The sequence below is a fragment of the Linepithema humile genome, chromosome 2, assembly GCF_040581485.1.
Source record: "Linepithema humile isolate Giens D197 chromosome 2, Lhum_UNIL_v1.0, whole genome shotgun sequence".
Lineage (NCBI taxonomy): Eukaryota > Metazoa > Arthropoda > Insecta > Hymenoptera > Formicidae > Linepithema > Linepithema humile.
In genome coordinates, this window is record NC_090129.1 from 6,089,290 (window position 1) to 6,110,744 (window position 21,455).

A 21,455-nucleotide genomic window follows, 5' to 3' on the forward strand; every position below is an offset into this window, starting at 1 on the left:
TCGAGAGCTATTCAAGAACCTTATTTTAATTTAAAGCTAAATTTAATGCAAAAAAAGTCTAAACGGGGAGAAATTCAAGGCATTAATGACACCTAACGCGTACATACAATATATACATATATACGCTAGGTGCCCATGAATTTATTCGACTCGCAACGTCCTGCTTACGCACGCGTGAATATCGTCGGCCTACGCACGCGTAAATATTGCCGCCTCCACGTTTCATGTCCCATCCCATCCATCCCTTTTACTTCCACGCACCCTTTCCCCTTCTCCATCTGCCATCAACCCCTCCGCGCAAATCGCGCGTTAGAACGAGGCGAAACACAACATCCTGACGCACTTTTTTTTCTCTGTTCTCAGATATCAGCTCGGTGACATACACGACGCCGCGCGAGTACTCGACAAGCCATATCAGCACGCAGACGTCAACGACATCGTCAACAACGTTGAGCCACGACATCGTCACCGTCTCCGTCCAATACAATGTGTCAACCACAGATCTCGAGACCAGCCATGGCAGGTGCGTGCGTCTGTCAGCGGTTGCGTGTACAATTAAACGTAACGCTGTATCACAGATAATTATTTTCGATTCTTTCGTATAGTTTGGTTATAACTGAAATTAATATACATATTTCTGCGGATTCGCCATAAAATATGTTTTTCTACTAAAACTATGCATAATAGAAGGCATGTGCAATTTAAATTATTCTTTATTATCTAATAAACATATTTGTGGAGAAATTTTATATATGAGAAAAAGACTAATAAGTTTTTATTGAATATGATATTGAAAAATCTTTCACACACAGAGAGCAACATTAATAAGAGAAATTCAATTAAAAGAAATAATTTGATTATTAAAGTATCTTGAAAATCCGGAGCAAAACATTTTAGTTTGTTCGATAAGTGATTAGCAACGAATGATGATTATGTGGCTGTCGTAAACACGCACATTTCAAGAGATTTATTTTTTTAACAATATGTCTGTGTAACATGTATTATATTTTTTTGAGAAAAGACCGTTTATTAAATGCACGATGTATTTACAGCACCGCCGTGACGCACCGATCGACAACCGTGACAACGCCGTCAACCACAACGGAAATGACGGAACCGCCGCCACCACCCCCGCCGCCGATGTACCCGCCGATGCCTACTCCGCCCAAGAACAATAACAACAAGCGAATCACTTCCGAAGCGGCCGAGAACGCCGCGCTCATAATCGGCATCATAGCCGCCGCACTGATAGCGATAGTTCTGGTCATCCTTTTAATCCTCAAGTTCAAGAACCGGCCTGAGACGAGCTACAAGGTGGACGAAACAAAAACGTTCTGCCAGGATCCGAACGCGGCCCTGCTAGGTGCCGCAGGCTCCGGCCAACCCTTTAATGGTGCTCTCAAGAATGGCGCCAACGGCAGCAAAAATAACAAGAAACGAGAACTGATAGACATTAAAGAGTGGTACGTGTAAAGAGGCGTATGTTACACAGCGGAACACTATCTTGTGTGTTTGTGTAACGAAAATCCTCGCCGCCTTTCGTCACCTTTCGTCGTTTATCGTTGGAAAGGATGAGAAAGAGACGCATCATAGAGGAACGAAACAATTCTCGCGGGTGTGCAAAAACGCGTGCGCATTCTCGAGGAGAGCTTTTTCCTGCGCGTTGTGTATTATTAGACAAGTTTCACGAATGCGAGTTCCAAAAGTTTCGAACTTCTATTTCGAGAATCGATACCAATACGTGGAAAGTGTTCGAATGCTCTTCGCGAGAATTTTCTTCGAGCTGCTTACTGCGTAACAAACAATTTTCACGGAGATGCCTCGTAAGGTCTGAAAAGATCAACGCCGGATATGAACAGATAGTTATAAATGCGTATGCAATTCTCGAAGGATTTAAAAAGACATTCTGGCACTTCGAATCATCACCGCGATTACGCGCTGTTAAATAAAAATTCTTCTATGACACTTGAGAAGAATTTAAAGCAGATAAGAGATTGATCGACGATTATGATCAAGTATTCTTGATAAAACATCTTCTAAGAGTTCTTGCTTGAAAAGCGAGATCTCTAGATTGCACGCCCAGAGATAAGCATGTGTTTCCCTTTGGAAATAAGCATTTGTCGAGGCATCGATCTGATCTACGCTAACTTCGATTGAAAAATATAGGAAATTGTCTTTAATTCTAAGACGAATTGATCGTCAGGCAGGATGGATTGCGTTTAGAAAAGTCCCTCGAGCTCCTTGCTTTCGCGAAGAAAGTCAACGAGACGCGAAATATCGATCAACGATCTAGCACTGCTCCTCTTGTTTCCTCGACACGAAATCTCAGGACAAAAGCTAGACATGTGGCAAGGATCGAGCATCGATCGCGAACGTCTTGAAAGAATTTGTTCGTCTTTCTCATTTATCGCGAATTTTTGCAAACCGATTGAATAACGGCTTGCAACCGTTCCTCGCTCCTTTATTTTATAATTATAATTAATTAATAGTAAGAGCAAACACACAGAAAGATGATTCGGCAATTGAGAACTCAGTATTCATCAGCGAGACGTTGAGAAGCGGTTTTCGTCGCTCGATCCAGAGCAACTTCCCAAAGAGGAACGAAGAGGAAAAACAGATGCGACAGTATCAATAGTAGGCATTAATTAAAGGAAGAAACGTTGAAGATGATATTAGCACAATGACTGATTTGAATGAGTTTTAGGAAACAACTTGCACCAACTTGCCACGAGATAGGCTGTTTTATAGTTTTATGAATTTTACTTCCAACATTCTCTCTGTGAGCGTGAGATTGTCTTCAAAGATACGTCGAAAAATATATTAAGTTCAAAGTTGTACAGCAATTTCATGCTTATCTATTTCTTATAGAATTAGATTATCTATTTATTAAGAGTTAGATAATAAGATGTTGTTTGCGAGTGATTTGTAAGATCTTTTAAATAAGAAACGGTCTTTTAAGTGAGAAACATACATTAAAAACGGAATGCGTGAATGTTTCATATTGTTTATTGCTGTGAGATTTTATAGATGTTATAAAGATTCTGGAAGAATTGATTAGTGTTTTATACATTAATTTATTTATTACTTCAGTACATATATCTTCCTAGAAAAAGCAAAGCTCCTGCTTTCTAGAGAAAGCAATATTATGTAACTTTTGACGCAGAATTATATCCTGCCTGAAAAAGTGCTCCTCAAATACAATTTTTTGTACAATTAATTAAATAAGTTTATGTCTATGAATGTGTTATAATAAATTAAAAGATAAACTCTATAAAATGTGATATCCCCAAATAAATTTCGTCAATTTAATGCTATACTGATAGGTTAAATTCTTGATAGGTATTATTTATGCACATATTTTATATAACATCAGAAACTTTAATTATATTTTATTTTCGACGTACTCTTTGTGAGAACGAGATGTTGGAAGTGAAACTTTAGGGATGAGAAAATGTCGTGATCGAATAATCCTATTCTATCCTATTCACACATTCATTGTTGTATAGAAGAGCAAAAGAATAATATATATATATATATATATACATATATATATGTATATGTATATGTATATGACATATACATACTTATCAATTATGTTATGCGTGTAAATTGTTTGACGAATTAAATAGATTTTATTAAAGTCTGTTTTAAACGAAGGATATATAAGTTACACATTATAATAAGAGATCCGTTCGAAGAATCTGAGTGTGAAATACATTTAATGAGAAATATGAAAACGTATGAATTACCATACTTTTGCATTCTTCATTTTTAATTATAAAATTATAATTTTATAAGTAATTTTATAAGTAATTATAGGTAATTTTATAAGAAATTAAGCTTTGTTTAAAATAATTATTTAAATACAATAATTATAATTTACATAATAATTAATGGATTATTGAATAATAGATATCGATATATTTCTTGTTTAATATGTTACACACTCGAATGTTTCACGCGAAATTGTATGTAAGTGATTCTTATACATATGGAAAGTATCTGTAAGTAATCCAAGACAGAGGACAAACTTAATAGGTGATTTATAGCATACGTAAATATGCTTATACATAAATACAGGGTGTGAATGCAGTATTGCCAGTACGAATTAGATGACGTTTAATGACGTCGACGTCGTATAATGACGTCGAGCATTAATTGCACGGCAAATCGCAAATGCACCGAGTCGTTTCTACCAAATTGCATTGTCTCCTCCTGATTGAGATTCACGAGACGACACGCTCGTTTTTATACAGGATGGCTTAGGTATCGTGCACTTTCTCTCAGCTATAAATTTTTTAAATAAATTCCAAGTTTATTTATCTTTAATAGGAATATGATTAAGTGCTGTTTATAATTTTGCGCTAATTGTAATTAATTTTTAATTGTGGTTAAATATTATGGTATTATAGTTTAACATTTTCTTTTGATAATTTAATAAATTAGAAATTTACTTTACTCAAAAAATGATATTACACTATTTCTACTAAATAAGAAGCTATTCTATATTAATGTAAAAATTTATAGATAGTGATAATAGCGATACCTTTGGAACATCCTGTATATAACTGTAAATTGTTAACTTAGTATTACTATTAACGAGGTTAATCGTTGACGTAAAGTTGACGATAATAAAGATTTTGTGAAACCTATTTGATTGAAGTTAAACGAAATATATTATAAAAACAATTTATTATTTCCCTATCTTTAGTTGATATAATTAATTATTGATACATTGAATATTAGTAACGTTTTAATAAATTGTTTATGAGAGAAACGTGTTCTCGCATTAGCTAATACAATATAATTTGTCTAATTTTTAACTTATTAATATAATTGATTTTTGACATAATTATTGACGTCGTTATTTTACTATTTATTATTATGAACAATGTATTTTTGTTTATGTTTAGTAATAATATTGATTTATAAAAAAAACTAAAAGCGCTAAAATTAACAACAATGACATCTTTCAATGTAATTAATTATTTTTTATTTAATTTTACTGTTTTATAACTATTATACCGCTAATTGTTTGGAAATGAAGAATAATAAATAGATTGTTATCATAAACGTAATTGACAATTAACACGGTTAATAGTAATAACAGGCTACGCAATGAAGACGCGACAAGGCGCGAAAACTCGTTGTAGAAAAAGAAGCAATAAATAATAAAGAGAGCTTAATATTTAAGCTGTTCTAAAACGCGGTTACACGTTGAGTTCCTGAAGCGTTGCTTCTGATCGACTTTCGAGCGCTCGTGACAACTCTTCGCATTAGGTCTGTTCTTGTTAGCTGTATTTTTTACATCCATTCTCTCTCGTTTTTAACTAGAGAAAATGTAACAAAGTGCTATTAGGAAGAACAGATTTTTAATGGGCGAACGCGAAGGGAGAGAGTGTGTGCAAATTGTCGTTCAAACGTACTTCCACGCCAGAGATGAGTAAAATACTATGGCTTAGAGTTCTAAGAAACAAAAACTCTTCTTAAATACTTCTCGCAATCTTCTGCATGCTTACCGATAGGAAACATGATTTAAAAAATATATAAATAATATTTTCATTATTTTTAATCCGTTCATTATGCAGAGAGATAATACATGTTAAAGTAATATCCATTTATAGAAATATGATTCTCAGTTTTATGTAGAAATTTATAGTTTTTATTATTATTGCTTAAAAGATTTCTTATTTACAAAACTTGCCGATTTTTATATATATATCCAAGAAATGGTTAACATTGGTAATTTTCAAAGCGAATTAGATCAGAAGAAACATCCTAATCAATCTTCGTATTTTTCAAAGTATCAGTACAGCATTTAAGCAGTTATTAATGTAGAAAGATAATGGGAATCTTTTTGAGAGGTTAATCTGTATATTTTTATACAAACAACAGAGGAGACCTCGCCTATTCTCGTGGAATATTTCTGATATTTTGTATTGAATAATAATTGGCATATACGATGACGCGATAGACATCGGTAGACATATTAATAGGCGACGAAAACAGTCAACTATCCCTGGTATTTGAATGGAAATTTTTAAATTTCCTGGTGTGGAAATAGTACTTTGCCCATCGCTGGTCGAGACTGTCCTTGGGCGATTACTCGAAAGCGAAAAAAAAAAAACGTCCGATTGTTATAAAGTGCTCTCGAATATTTTGTAAGTTACGAACCTTCTTCTTTAATGCACTTTGCACGTGAATCTTTCTTTACTCTATGCTACTCTATAAGACTCTATAACTCGGAATCGGTTGCTAATATTGATAGTTCCCATCTCCTTTATTCTTCTCTCCTTTCTCTCTTTCTCTCTCTTTCTCTCTCTCTCTCTCTCTCTCTCTCTTTCTCTAGCTTGTTCTCTTCTATATAATTGCTTCTCTCTATAGTAGATTTACAAAATTATTCACAATTTGCAAGTCGATAATGCACGTATCTCAAAGTAACAATCCTCAGGGAAGCATAATAAACGCTATCAATCGGAATTAATCGAAGCTCCGTAATCGATCGATTATTCGCTGATTATTAGCAGTGCTAGTTTAATCGCAACTTTGAAAGTTTAATCCCTCTATAGCATGTTTTAAATAAGGGTCATTCCACTTTAATTTATTTCAGATTTATCCAGTTTACATGTGTACACAGGATTGACAATTTTAGTGAGCAAATTTAAATTAGATTTTATTTTTGAAATTTAAAGTTTCTCCAAAAAAACTACTAATTCGACTATACTATTCTGTAAGTAACGCATCGAATAAGCTTCTTTAATTTTGAATTGCACAAAAACTAGAATCCACTATTGAAGCAAAAACTGCCGCTCGATCATCGCGATCCAATTTACGCGGACCGTTTTTACACTTAATGAGACATAATAAAACTTATCTCTCTCGTCTTCACCAGACTTGCAATTGTTCACACCTTCCTTCACTTCTCGAGGTCATTTGTAGATTATGAATAAGCAAATCAATATGTGAATTTTGTATATAATTATGTGGCTGAACCCTGTGTACGTGTGCGTGGGCAGTTTTAACGATATATCGATAACAACGATATTCCTATAAAAACATTTGTGCATTTCTCGTATATGCTTTTTCTTTGATAATCCATCATTTTTCAGCTAATCGCTACTGACATGTCTTGTAGATCAAAAAAGTCTCCCTACGATTAAAATTGTTTTTCATATCGTTAATAATAACATTAAAAGTACCTTCATAAGGCATCATTATCAGAATTTATCAGAATCTTTCTTTCTTCCGTTCTCTTTTTTAACGGAAGATCTATGATGCCATTTATCAAGAAAACACATATTGTTATCACTGCCCTCCAATTCTCTATCTGCATATCCTTCGATGTACTGACGACTAACGTTTATACTCTAAACTAAATTAACTTCTATAAAAGTATATTTAGTGAGCAGTATTACTCTACTATTAACTTGTATGTACACTATGTCGAACTTAAAAACGTGTCGCGAATAAGCGCTGGAGCAGTCGGATTCGTTCGAAATTGGCGAGTACATTAAACTTGTGCACTCCAATGTTATTTATAATTTATTAATTGTATATTCTTTATTTACTTTTTTTAAATTCCTGATTTGACAAATAAACATGCGAGTCACTTGAAGCGAAATATGTTATACATGAAATTATTAAACACATTAAAAACATTCGCATGCAATATTGAAAATTATTTACAAAAGATGAAGCTTTCATCAAAGTATTTAAAATTACTTTTTAATATTATTGACACAAGATTCTCAAGAGCACAATAGAAAAGATGTTAAACCAAGTAATATTTCCAATTTAAAAAGTAAATGTCAATTTATAAGTTTAATAATAAATATACGCGTCCAGGATTAAAATCAACAACAAAAATTCAACAAACTTACTAAGAAACCATATATGCTAGTCAAAAAGAAAAATTATAAATAAGTATAAATACATCACGATAATACATTGAATGCTATATAATTATTAGATTAACATGTTTTAATCAAAATACTTGCTATTAATATTCTTATAATACTTGTTATAATTATTCCAACTATTATGATTATTCTTTGCATAAGTGATTTACTGCCAATACTGTTACTAATACTAGTATTATTAATTTATGTTACGTATAGAATATGTTATTTATTATATGGACATCATGAAAAATTACGAATATGCAAAATGGTATATTATTCGAATATTGACGGCTCTAGCGATCGCTTCACTTAAACTATCGTTAGTGCGACAAGAGCTGCAAATTTTGCGATTAAAAAAGAAGACCGTAAACAGAAGTATCAGATCGCACGAAAACTGATTGCGAGTTTCGTAATCTTAACTTTGTTATAGCAAGTTTAACAAAACAAATATGCATTTCAAAGCTCTCTTTATGTATTAAATGTCAGAGCAAATTGTTGCAAGATAAAATTACTACCATATTATAAAATTTCAAAACATTTTTCTTATTGCTGGATAATATTTGTTAATTGTTTTTGCTAAAGATATAAGATTGTATTTCTTACAAATATCTTTAGGACAGTTTTCAAGATGGATCCGAGCGGTCAATAAGTAATAAACATAAATAACTATGAACAAATTGCTGCAACATTTGATGAATAAATGTAGAGATCGCCGTAAAAGTGCATATTTATCGTTGGTATAGCAAAGTTATCAAAATGTTGCCACTATTTAACGAACAACCCGATAATACCTGGAATAAGTGAAAATTGATAAGGTAAACGCTCACTCACAGCTGTATTTAGAGTTGCTATAGTTAGATGGAATTATATTTTACATTGTACAGTCGTACGCATAAATGCACTATAATTAGGTAGTAAACTATTCATGGACGTGATGGAAGAAACGGGAAATAAGCGAGCTAAGGGACATGTTAAGTATAAATAAATCCTGCGAAGTTCCACGGGAGCAGACACACTTTTGTTGTCGACTGGCTGCGAATTTCTACGTGTATGTATAGTAGAGGCTGATCCCGATCGGCGAGAACTTGTCATTAAGCGGATCGTGTTGTGCAAACCGGCACATTACGAGTCGTTGTGAGAGAAAAGAAAATCGGACGAAAAAAAAGAACACATGATATTTCAAGCTGCGATCACTTTCGCGTGGCAATTAAAACGAGTATAATTTCGCTGAGTTCAGATTTAAACACTCAGAATTTTCATGTTTATTTGCGAATAATGGAAATGCGAGTTTCTTCGTCTCAATACTTAAAACTGAATTCAACGAAATTCTACCAGTTTTTGATTCTTAATTTTAAAATGCGTTGTAATTTATGTGTAAACCGTAGAGAGATTTTTTTGTCCGATTTTTTTCAACAACCCGAATGCTTTCTATGAAGTACTTTTTGCATTTCCGGAGCAATTCGTTTTTCTTTTGCACAACGTGAGAACGGGCCACCGCGTCAACATGGTCCCGCAGGATCGAAATCAGCCGTATCGTTCCAAGTTATATGAAATATAGATAACGGTAAAAATACGGGATAAGGATATGTGGTGCATTTAGATTTTTTACACGTCAAGGCAGGGGGTCCCGTTTCGTTGGTATCCGCATTCCGAAGCAGTGTATATCTCAAGCTGGGCCTCGATCGATTACTGTTATGATTTTGCTCAGTGTATAATTTACAGTAACAAAAACGATCGGAGCTGAGTGAAACGACTATTTTTTATATTTACGCGATTTTACAGCGATTGAAGAGCAATAGTGTTTCATCTGCAATTATATTATTATTATTAGACATCCCCACGATCGCAGCGTGAAAAGAAATAGAAACGCACGAAATTTGCCATATCGGTTAAATATTGAAATAGTGTTTTCATCAGCTTCAATACGATACATTTTCACGTTAATCTTGCAAAAAAAAAAAAATACAAATATCCACGCATATACACATGTGAGTATTGTAGTGCGCGCACTGACGCATTACAAAATCTCCTGAAAAATTGGGGACATTGTAAATATATAGGAATAATGCCGTAACTACGAAATTATATGAATAAAGTATTGAAACTGTGCACGAGAGATTTGTTTTATCCCTTCAGCATGTATCATTCGCATGAAAAGCTCATCTGGTTAAGTAAAAAAATGTTCAATAAAATAATAACTTTTTACAATATTAATATTTAATAGAAAAAAACAACAAATTTTTTATTTTTCCAAATAAGTTTATTAATTATATTGCACAAATGGAGGGAGCATTAGTAAGCAGAGATAACCATTTTACTACGCATTGTTTTATTTTGTAAGATGCAAATGTAACATATATTATTTACTCTATTAAGTCTACACCTACGTCTCTACACGATCACAATCACGTCATATCAATTGATAAAAAAGAATTACTTTTCATGACTACATTGCCGCTTATCCGACTTACACAGTCAATTAGGTGCTTACAATGACTAGATACGATGTAACAGATGCAAAAGGTGCGCGATGTAACGTCGCCTATGAGTGAAGCTCGACGGAATGTAACAAAAGGGATGCGACAAAATACTTATATAGTGGGAATATAAGTGGATGACGTAATGCTGCTTCTCAGCAGCGTATCCGAAGTGTGCTGTGCGCCAGAAGCCTTGCGGGACGCACGCTTGTGCGGATGAAGATTCAAGGGGGGTAAATTCGGATGTTCGATTCTCGTTGGGGAGCTCACGCGCGGACGAAGAGTTCCTCTCTGGATGGTAAGTATGCCTAAAATAATTTATATTATGCATTTATAAATAAGTAATGCATTATCCAAAGTATGCAGGATGTTTTATAATGTTCAAACGCTCCACCTGTACACGAGCATTATGAAACACCCCGTATACGTGTATTAGAATATTTAGCTTCACAAATAAATCAACATTAAATTAAATTATAATTAAATAATATGACATTAATAAAAATAATTTTAAATACTTTTAATCGTTATATGCTTGTTAGAAAGATATATTTTGCAAAAATAGACTAGGCAGGTTCTTGAAATACATCATTACAGTAATTTAGACTGTATTACCAGACTCATTTGGTTCCAAAACATCATTAAGCTGATAATATTCAGTCTTGATAGATAAAGGTTCTTCGTAGTCCACGAACGCGGTATTATCAAAAGCTTTGTCATCTTTTGGACGATTTTGCACTGGCGAAATAGCTGGTGGATCAGCGTACGTCTAAAAGTTCATTAATTTATATTCGCACATGTTCTGCATGTATAATGATCTATTAAAATGGGCCCACTTTATTATGTTTGTTGTCCGTTGCATTGGGTTTTTTTTATCAAACAGAAGAAATTAACTACAAAATTGAATTCTCTTGAAACTACGAAACCCTACATTCTGTGAAGAATAACGTTTACTATCAGGAGTATCATTAACGTAAAACGTGCAAATTTATCTTGTAACTCGGATAAAAGGAAGAACATTGAAGAGTCAATACTCTGTAAATTATTCAATTGAATGTGAATATTATAAAATTGAACAAAAAAAATTCAGACTAATCTTTACATATGCGAACAAAAGGAAAACCCTTTTTATTTAACTATGTTTAATTTAGTTTAACTTTGTATAACAAATTTGTAATTAAAAAATTAACGACACAAAAATATTTGAAAATTAATTTCAAGCTGACCAAAGAACTATAAAAAATAAATACAACTGTAAAAGGTGGCTCGTTATGTCTGCGATATCTTGTATAAGAAACAAATAATTCTCGTATAATACAAACGTATTGTTAGATTGCCTTGAGTTTTACATGTTCGGTTGGTGTGGTAGTACAGGAACGCTTATGGAACTGCCCACCCCCAATAGTTTCGTATGTATGCTCCTCCAGATAATGCCTTGTAGTCCCACGTGGAGTAAGAGTCGCCCACATTACCCGACTGTCTTGCATGGTGTCTGCCGCGCACGGATAAAGCACCGCCTCATTTTGAAGCCTGCCGTTTTTCGTTTGCATGCTGGAAGTTGCATTCGGCAAGGAGATCACTCCGCTTTTCCCGTTCCTATTGCTACGGCGTTTATATATATTTTTATAATTAATAATTCATACGAAAATAATGTTTCTATATATCTTAACGCGATCGTAATACACTTTAAACAAAATCACGATACGTTCACAAGTTTAAATGTCTAATAAACTAAGTTCTTACGATAACGCAAAGAAATATACTTACAATTTGCATTTGAAGAGCAACGTTGCAAATATTACGCCGATAAAAATCACACCAACGCATGACGATATTAAAATCAGGAGCCACGTATTGTCAAACACGGTTCCTGAAAAGTTATATATTAACTTGTTTGTGTGAATAGTCTTTATATAAACAATTGTTATATATGCGCAAATTCATAAATAGCATATAATAATTCAAAATATTAATTTATAAATATGTAAAATTCATTTTCTTATGCTAATATTTTTATTTTTCACCAACCTTGTTGGGGCATTTCTATGTATTGAACTCCTTCAGAGTTCTGTCGATCGCAGATGTGCTTGCAAGGACTGTTATTTAAATGCGGTGGGAATGGCAAAATGTCAGAGTTTGGATAAAAATCGGAACCTTGCTGAAGAATAGCCGGAAATGGTGGTGGTGGTATGTGAAGGATGTCTGGGGGTGGTTCAAGCGTACAGTAAGCACAAGTTGAATTCATGGTTGTATCCAGTGTTCTCATCTGCAAATTATAATTGATAAAACTAGATTAAATTATTCCAATATTTGCATATGCAAAAAATTATTAAAAACAGACATCGGCCAAAATTTTTATTGGTAGAAAATGTACACGGTCTCTCAATTATAAAAACGAGAAATGTTGTATATACAGAAGATTCTTATAATGTTTAATCAATGTATACCCATAAAAAATATCATATATAAACGTTTGCAATCTTTCCAAATAACAATTTTTAATAATCACGCCCAGTGATATCCATTATTACTTATAACATCAGCAGATTAATAACATTTTTTATTATTCTTTATCTATAACACAAGTAATCTGAGTAATCTGCATATCAAGCTATGACAATTAAATCATTATATATCCTTAAATTGCTGAGACAAAAAGTTATTAATATCATTATTAATATTTCCAAAATCTACTATGGAAATAGATGTCATGCAAGTTATTTTCACTCAAGTGTATATTTTTCTGTTTGTAAATGAATAAAATAATTGATAAATATGCAACAAATTTCCAAAATAAAAATCATATTAGGCTAAGAATAATTCCAAATCGTATATATTTTGACACAAGATATGTTTAAATAAATAAAATAAATGTTATACAACATAAAAGTTGTAGAAAAAATAAATAAATTGCAGTAAACCCAATATTTAAATCAAAATGTATAATAAATAAAATTGAAAAAATCTATATAAAACCTTCAAAAGTAATGATAATGTTAATTGGCCATCCACTTTTTCTTTCCGTTTCCTTCCTCGTTTTCGGCTATGTTTTCAATTTACGTCTTTAAACCCAGTATCAATCACGTAAAATAAGCCGACGATGTTCAAGTAAATTCGTCCATGTTCCACTTGTCACGGATCACGTCATATAAGCACAAAATCGAGGAGAATATGACTGTAAGCAAATTTACTCTTACCATTGAGCACTAGCCCTGCAAGATTCTGATTATCACAGGGTGCACCGAACCAATGTAAAGCGCAAGCGCGTTTTTATTGAGCGTAAGTGGTAAACGTAGATGGTTACAGGGGTGAGCTATATACACTTAAATTCTGACTTCGATTCTAAATAAAAGATATTTTATAATATGTAGAAAGTATATCTTGTATTTAATTTTTTATATGCTGTTTAAATATGCTTGTTGAAACATTAGTACAGATACTAAGCAATTGGACGCAATACAACGTATAGTAAATTAATTTACATGTTTAAGCAAACTAAAATTCGAATCTTTGCTAAATAGGTTTGAATCTCCGCTAAATAAATTCGAATTTTCACTAATTGTAAATAAAATTTGAATCTTTCTAAATAAGGTTTGAATTTCTTGGATAAATAAAATTCAAATTTTTACTTACGAGAAACCTAATCCAAATCTGTTCTCTTTTAATTTTGACAGGCTTTGAATATACAGCAAAATAGAATAATAAAAAGATACATACTTTTTTATATAAGTTTTTTCCTATATTTATGCTTATCTATATGTTTTCTCTTATCCTTCAGATTATTAATCCTACATTCGACATCGTCTCAAAGAAAAAAGCAAAGCATTTTCTGCGAAACAAAAAATCTAATTCGCCACATATTGCTTAGGAATTTATTGCAAATGACGCATACCGACTTTTTCACGTCGAAAAACTTACATTTCAATATTATTATATTTGCTATATTTTTAAATAACTTTCCTTTCTTTCTTGGTGAATATTCTTTTCATCAAAAACACATAATATGCTTAAAAAAAGAACTTTATTTTTACTTTTGAAAAGCGTGTATATGCACGTAAAATGCTGTGCTATTTCTATAATTTTGGTAGATTTTTAATAATATATATAACAAAAAGATCTCTTTTAAGATCTAAAGATGTTTAATATTTATTTGATGTTTATTAAATATGTAATCCTTTTTAATAATATTTAATATAAATTAAAATTTTATTATATTATTCATAATATGAATATCTTATCTATCTGGTTTTAATATTAAGTAAGTCATAAGTTATATCTACGGATAAAATAAAAATGTTCTAGAAAAATTTTCGTTAATTTTTGTAATAAATGTGTTATAATCTTTGTAATAAATGATTAATATTAATATAAATCATGAATATAGATCACGAATCAATCTTTTGAAAACTTTGCTTTGTTTGTCAATTTGAAATTTATATTAACTCAAATACAACGCGAGCGCAGTGAGCGAAAGCAACACGTCACGTACAGAGAGCGAAAGCAACACGCCGCAGCGACGCGGGCGCGGAAATCTGACTACGTCTGACGCCGACATTGACGCCGCATGATCCATCTGATCCGAAAAAGGAAAGAACGGAAACGGAAAGAATAACACTAGTCAAAAGGTCGACGTCTTCGAGGTCACTGTTATTATTTCCTGGTTAATCGTAAATGTAAGCTATAATGTTCCAAATGAAAGAGCAACATTCTTTAGATGTAAACGTTTTTGCTCGCGGAAAATCATATAAATATACAACTTTTAGGTTATAAAAGCTGGCGTTTATCAATGTAAACTAATGTGAACCAGCGGTAGCGATTCGTATTTTTGAGCAATTTTGCATCAATGTACTGGAGTGGGCTTATGTTCTGGAATAGAAAGATAATCGGTGTGGGACGGGAAGAAATGCCACTAAGCTCCATAAGTCATGTTGCAAATACTCCCACTGACACAGCAGAAAGTGTGAATCCTGGCACGAGTGCACAAATAACATCAACCTGCTGCACTCCACCACCATCCTATCATAATATTAATTTACCTCTTGGGCATCCTTCTACGTTGACTAATGAACGTGGTGCACCACCCTCATACGAAGAAGCAATAGATCCTAATGGTATGTTATCCGATGTCTCTGTTATAGCAAATTTAGTTGGATACACTAGTGTGTGCTAATGCAAATTAAAATCTGTTATATATTTTAATCTCTGTGTGTAATATAACATTTTGAAAATGTACAGTATATTATTATTTAAGTGAGGGGACGGTCCTCATTGTTGAAGATCCGTCTGTGGCGCTCAGACTGATGTCCATTGTGCCTCTCTCCAATCGAAATGTATAGTATATATTCTACTAAAAATAATCCTAGTAAAATGATAACTTATACTGATCTTGTGATTTTGATCCATTTATTTTAAAGAGAAAGTGAAAAAGTAAAGAGATTTTTTGAAAGTTTTGTAGCTCTTTAAATGTCTCTTTATTTTTTTCTTTATCTTCCTATTATGTATGTTTTTTTACATTCACTTTTATATAATATTTTAATGTACACCAATGCATATTAATGTATTCAACTAAATTTGCTGTTGGTTATGTTCTTGGTATTATTATATTCAAGTGGTGAATACAGGCAAATAAAGACAAATTGTTATATTTATTAGTACATTATGCAAATAATATTTTGCACTATTTGCAGCACCACCACCGTCTTATGATTCATTGTTTGGTCGTATGAGAGAAGCTCGTAAAATATCCAAAGGCATATTTGACTTTTTAAAAAATATTATCTTTTTGCTTTTGGGCACAAGTAAGTATGGTTAACATATTTATTAAATCAGTGAATTGAAACTCTAAGTAAGATATGTTTGACAAAATGGTTTAATATTAAATGCAAAATATGCAATTAACATTTTTCAGTTGGGTGTACCATCATTATTGGAGTGACGATAGTGGTACCGATTTGTATGATGGTGATTGGTGGACTATACCTTTACGATTGTCCACAGGGTGAATACATTCCTGTATATTTGTTAGTAGGCGGTGGATTTGGAGTATTTAAACAATTGTTAACTCTGTCAACTAGAGTGCGACAGCGACAAGAGGAAAGAGATGAAGAAAGAATTAGGCAGTCGCCTACGCAGACTTTAATCAATTGTTTTATGCTCGGATGGTTTATTATTGGCAAGCTTTGACTTTTAATTATAGTTTATTTTTAACTTTAATACAATTATAATTTGAATTAGTGAACTTATTGTACCAATTTTTTGCAAAGGAGGTTAATACATTTATTTGTTGCAGGTTCAATGTGGGTGTACAAGGAATATGAACCAAATTATGACCCAGCGCAAGGAAAATATTGCAACAAGACGTTATACCTATTCGCTTTTTGGCTAATCACATCAGTCTACATGTGTCTAGGTGTCATAATGGCTGGCCTGTGCAGCATATCCATAGTTAGCATCGCGTTTCAGAGACCACCGCCGGATCTGATGTGAGACACTATAGCTTAGCTGCTTCATATGCGCGTCTCCGAAACAACAAACATCTAAGATCTTCCGCATTTGACATAGTCAGGACTGTATTGTCGGTAAGAAAACAACTCCACTATGTGTTACGGGGAATATGCGTGTGTAAACTGCGTGTTGGGTGGGCATAATTTTCTATCTTTCGTGGGACAATGTCGTCAACACCCTCTGATTGATAAATACGAATGGCTCATTCTTTTAGACGTAATCCGATCAAAGATTTAGATACGAGAAGCTCCAATTTGTATAGGAATGCGGCTACAAACGCCGTAAGTGGAAAAGAAATCTCATTTTGGGAGCAAACCGATAAAAATCATTCGCCGAGAGTGGCGCGACATCGTTTACCGAAAACGAGTCGCTTCGCGATGGGGAGCAAAAATTTCGTCCACGTTTTACGTACCTGAGATGCTTAAACGACCACTTCGAAAGAAATCGTTGGCACGTTAAAAAACGCACATAAAATACTCGCGTGCAATACAAATCTCAAACAAGATCGTTTTAAACGACTTTTCATCACGTGTAATAAGCGCAATTATCCGCATAGTTACTCGATAATTCGACTTTGTCGGACGATTTGCGACCAAATAAAATCGAAGAAAAGTACGATACATCGAAGTCAGTTGTCTCTATTGACAGCCTCTTGATAAAAAGAATGAATGAGAAGCGAAGATAAGCGTCGCTTCGACGGAATTAAAGGCTGTGCGTACATCGCGTTACTCGCGAATATTCAATGTTGTGCCAAGTGGACGTGAAGTCGCAGACCAAGGTATTTCGCTATCACAGTGTTGCACGCGCCAGCGCTGGTGCGCGATACAATTACTATAATACGCCGCAAAACTCGTTCGGAATTCACTCAGAGTGGACCACGGCGGATGCGCGACTTGCACTACGCTTACACAGCGGCGCTGACGCTTTGATACGACGGTCTAACAATACATCTGCGATATAGATGTTAGTCATCACATCAATGCTCGTTCTCAATATACTTCTTATCTATGTTAAGCACGTTATGGACTTTACAGATTTGATAACAAATTCGGTTGAATGCACTAATATATACATTGGATGCAAGTTAAAGTGTCGCATACAAATTGTTGTATTGTAGAAGCATACATAAATATAACATTAATTTATTTGGATTATTCTTATATATGTTAAATTTTGTTTAATATCTCAAAGTATTATGTTATATATTTATATTTAACATTGTATTATATATTTTTATAATATTAGATAAATTGAAATGTACAACAGACTTTAATCAGCGCACATTAATGTACACAACCGAATTTGCTATAATACAATCAAGTACGCGCACTCAGCTTACTCGTGACTCGTAACTTATTGTTAAAAGACTGCGATCTTGCTCGACAATTTCTATTTATTCGCCCTCTCCTCCGTCCTTTTATGCCTCTATAGATCTTCGTTGGATGTTTATGTCCTCGATATGTACACGATTTGTTTTCTCATAGAGAAAAAGTCACGCGAAGCGATCGAACAGAATAAACGTATAATATACACGTTTTTTTCGAAGTGTCTATCTTAAGAAATTAAAAACGACAGTATTTGTTAGTATTGTAGGAGCTTGCTGTTTTACGGAAAGATCAGCACGCTCCGTCGTGTCGTGCGTGTGATGTCGTGACGACGTACACGCCTAGCTAATTTGTGATTCGATTAAACAATTGTATTACCAAGTGTATTATGAAAAATATCGCTCTGTACATACTTAAACACTACCGTTCCTTCTACTTTCATATGACTATTGACTTTTCCGACTGAAATTTAGTCTTCCTCCCTTCTTACATTAAACATAATTCCCAAACATAAAACTAAGCATAAGCGTTGGCATAATTGTAAACGTAGATATACCGATAAGCAGGCACAGGTATAATTGTGCCTGCGTCACAACTGACATACATGCTTATGCTCATTATGATTAATAACCGAGCTTGTGCTTGAAATTTTACATAAACATATTAAGAGATATGTATATATATATACTGATCGTGTACATTAACATTGCAGCGTATAACATTATACCGAATACAGATTGTAAATAATGTACGACTTGAATGTAGAGTTATCGATCCGACAAACACGTATCTTGCATTTACTATATTATTATAACATAACGAGATATTAATTTCTGACAATGTAACAGCATTCCTACGTTTTGCATAGCAAAAACGTACGCACATTCGTTGTCATAATTTCTTAAATAAAGCGCTTAAAATCACGCAATTTTATTTCGTTTTGCATAATATGAAAAAATCCAGTACCGCACATGTGTCTAAAAATATGAAAAGTATATAACAATAATGCACTTGTAAATTAATTAATTGCGTAGCGATGACAACTCCACACGCATCCAACTATAATTAAGGACTGTCGATTCGAGACCGTGCTTCTCCCTGATAGTATTTCAAATATTCTTCGTGATAGTCCCCTTCTTCATAATCGGCGTAACGCTCAATCTTTGGCCAGATGTCATCCTCGCTTCTCTCAATCCAAGATTCCGGCGATACCTACGCAAACAACACACCATCAGGCGAAAATCGTTTCGAGATACAGCGTGCGGATATGTTAAGCTTTGATCGCCGCACCGGATATCGATAATATATGTCACGGCAACGAGAAGCGACATAAACACGGTTTAAAAAAGAAAGACGGCTACTATCTGCCCGGATATCGTAATTCTATTAATAATTACGGAAGCCTGCAATCTGGCGGTATGCTAGAAATAACAACCGGATACAAAGCGGTCGATTAAAATTTATTTTATGGAAGAAACGTTTCCGTTTCTGATGACGCAGACATACGTATTAAAAAAATTCCATCGCAAAAATGCGACCGAATACAGATTGCAAATATTTTCCCGTTTTCTGATATGAATCCGTTTCGATATTATCTCGAATAAGACAAATACAACTGCATGTCATAGCGAAACTTTACAATTTGTTGTTAATTCGTTGTTCGTGCAATTTATGCGATCGTCTTTGAAGAAACTTGGCTTATAATAAAAATCTTTTCGCGGAAAGAAATATCATATGTAAATATGTAAATAATTACATATTCTTCTCGCAAAGGCACTGCTTCTGGCGGCAATAATTCCGGATTGTAAGGTGTGATACAACGCGCACGCCACAGTGGTAGAATATCCGCCTTCGACTCTTCCGTCATTTCTGACTTCTCATCGTTTTCGTCTTCCTGCATTATTATAATACGAAGATTTAGTTAAAAAAAAAAAATTACTTTGCTCCGAAGACAATTTTACCTCCGAGACTTTATCCGCGTGAGTCCAAGTCAAGCCACCGCGTGCGGAATATTTCGCGTGTATGTAATATCCATGCTGCATGCAGTCGTTTTCGAAAATGAAGCAACCACGTCCATACGGCTGTATTCGCGTGCGGTAACATCTTTAACTTAATGCTTTCCGAATGCGTTTTCTATCTAAGCTTCACCAAACAAAACCGCGCTGCAATTATTCTCATTTCACATACCAAATTCCGTTTCCAAAAACCGTGGAAACGATGGTGTGCGTGAACGAGTTGTCCGGGTCCTTGCATGCGATCTTCCATCCACGTACCCATAAATTTCGCTCCCGTATCAGCGTACAAGTACGTTCCCATACCGTGACGTAGATTTCTCTTCCACGAACCCTCATAGATATCATTATTCACGTAGTAATAAACGCCGAAGCCGTGTTTTGCGTCATCCTCCCACTCTCCTGCGAAACATTAACATCGAAACTGTTGCTGAAATTGATTTGCAATGGGAAATCGCGTGTTTGTTAATAATAAATATCGAAAAACTGCGACTGGCTGAGACACAGGCGTCGTCAGACTCAACTTTCACATCTTATGGATTTATCGCAATTCACGCGCACGCTGTTTCGAATTTCTGGCACACTCTTAGCTCCTCTAGATTCCTGACGTGCGATATAAAAATAATTTGCATGAATAGTACATGTGGACGTGCCCACGCGTTTCGATGCGACTTCCTCGAGTCTCGTTCGGAGCCTATTTTTAAACATTCTTCCGTACCTTCGTATCGCGTTCCGTCGGGATACCAAAAGGTTCCTTGGCCGTATTTGTGCCCGCGCCTCCAGTCGCCGTCATATCGGGCGCCGTTTCTGAACATGTAGGTACCTTTTCCGTCTCTGAGCCCGTTACGATATTCGCCGACATACATGTCACCGTTGGGCAACAAAGCCTTTCCGCTGCCGTGCCTCTCGCCGTTCTCATTTCTTTCGCCTTCGTATACCTGCGAAGATCGTCCGCAGAGAGACGTTGCGAACAACGCCGTTTACACCGTTTCAACGTGTCGAACAAAGATAGCGCACGATGTTAACGCGACATCTTACTAGTGTAACTCTTAACAGAAGAGTCAAATAACGACCCTACTTGATGAATCTTACCCCAAATGGATCGGTTTCCTGTTCTCCACGTTCATCAGGGTACTGATCTGCTGACGATGTCTCCATAATGTCGCGTTAATCGATGTTACACTCGACAGTCGCGTGTTTCATGGTTTGTACACAACATGACCGAAAAGATCTGGA

The 21,455-nt window shown here is 34.3% G+C and overlaps 4 protein-coding genes across 10 annotated transcripts in view; 2 read left to right on the forward strand and 2 right to left on the reverse strand.

Moving 5' to 3' along the window:
- The window catches only part of Nrx-1 (Neurexin 1), a 212,125-nt gene extending 202,115 nt beyond the window's left edge, over positions 1-10,010 (forward strand). For all 4 annotated transcript variants that reach the window (XM_067349190.1, XM_067349191.1, XM_067349194.1 and 1 more), the window contains 2 exons: positions 364-523; positions 1,053-10,010. In XM_067349190.1, the coding sequence (XP_067205291.1) occupies positions 364-523; positions 1,053-1,473 (581 nt within the window). In that variant the 3' untranslated portion in view covers positions 1,474-10,010. The remainder of the gene's footprint in view (positions 1-363; positions 524-1,052) is intronic.
- Positions 10,011-10,213: 203 nt separating this feature from the next.
- On the reverse strand, positions 10,214-13,680 carry LOC105678660 (uncharacterized). 2 transcript variants are annotated; one of them, XM_012378164.2, is made up of 6 exons: positions 13,576-13,680; positions 12,407-12,644; positions 12,146-12,248; positions 11,728-11,980; positions 10,994-11,147; positions 10,214-10,686 (listed from the first exon to the last, which is right to left on the reverse strand). In XM_012378164.2, exons 1-6 carry the CDS (start codon positions 13,576-13,578, stop codon positions 10,493-10,495), a joined length of 945 nt encoding a protein of 314 aa, XP_012233587.1. In that variant the 5' UTR covers positions 13,579-13,680; the 3' UTR covers positions 10,214-10,492. The 2 variants fall into 2 exon arrangements, with proteins under 2 accessions (XP_012233587.1, XP_067205314.1); XM_067349213.1 differs by having other exon boundaries at positions 13,355-13,621.
- Positions 13,681-14,883: 1,203 nt separating this feature from the next.
- Positions 14,884-19,130, forward strand: LOC105678849 (uncharacterized). 2 transcript variants are annotated; one of them, XR_001101753.2, is made up of 6 exons: positions 14,884-15,051; positions 15,142-15,489; positions 16,066-16,176; positions 16,287-16,550; positions 16,668-16,956; positions 17,097-19,130. XR_001101753.2 is itself a non-coding variant. In XM_012378533.2 (5 exons), exons 2-5 carry the CDS (start codon positions 15,222-15,224, stop codon positions 16,862-16,864), a joined length of 840 nt encoding a protein of 279 aa, XP_012233956.1. In that variant the 5' UTR covers positions 14,884-15,051; positions 15,142-15,221; the 3' UTR covers positions 16,865-19,130. The 2 variants fall into 2 exon arrangements, 1 of the variants encoding a protein (XP_012233956.1); XM_012378533.2 differs by having other exon boundaries at positions 16,668-19,130.
- Positions 16,557-21,451, reverse strand: LOC105678848 (radial spoke head 1 homolog). Of its 2 annotated transcripts, XM_012378530.2 has the most exons (6): positions 21,312-21,451; positions 20,938-21,157; positions 20,395-20,621; positions 20,169-20,288; positions 19,964-20,101; positions 16,557-19,419 (listed from the first exon to the last, which is right to left on the reverse strand). In XM_012378530.2, exons 1-6 carry the CDS (start codon positions 21,375-21,377, stop codon positions 19,273-19,275), a joined length of 918 nt encoding a protein of 305 aa, XP_012233953.2. In that variant the 5' UTR covers positions 21,378-21,451; the 3' UTR covers positions 16,557-19,272. The 2 variants fall into 2 exon arrangements, with proteins under 2 accessions (XP_012233953.2, XP_012233954.1); XM_012378531.2 differs by lacking the exon at positions 20,169-20,288.
- Positions 21,452-21,455: the final 4 nt, after the last annotated feature.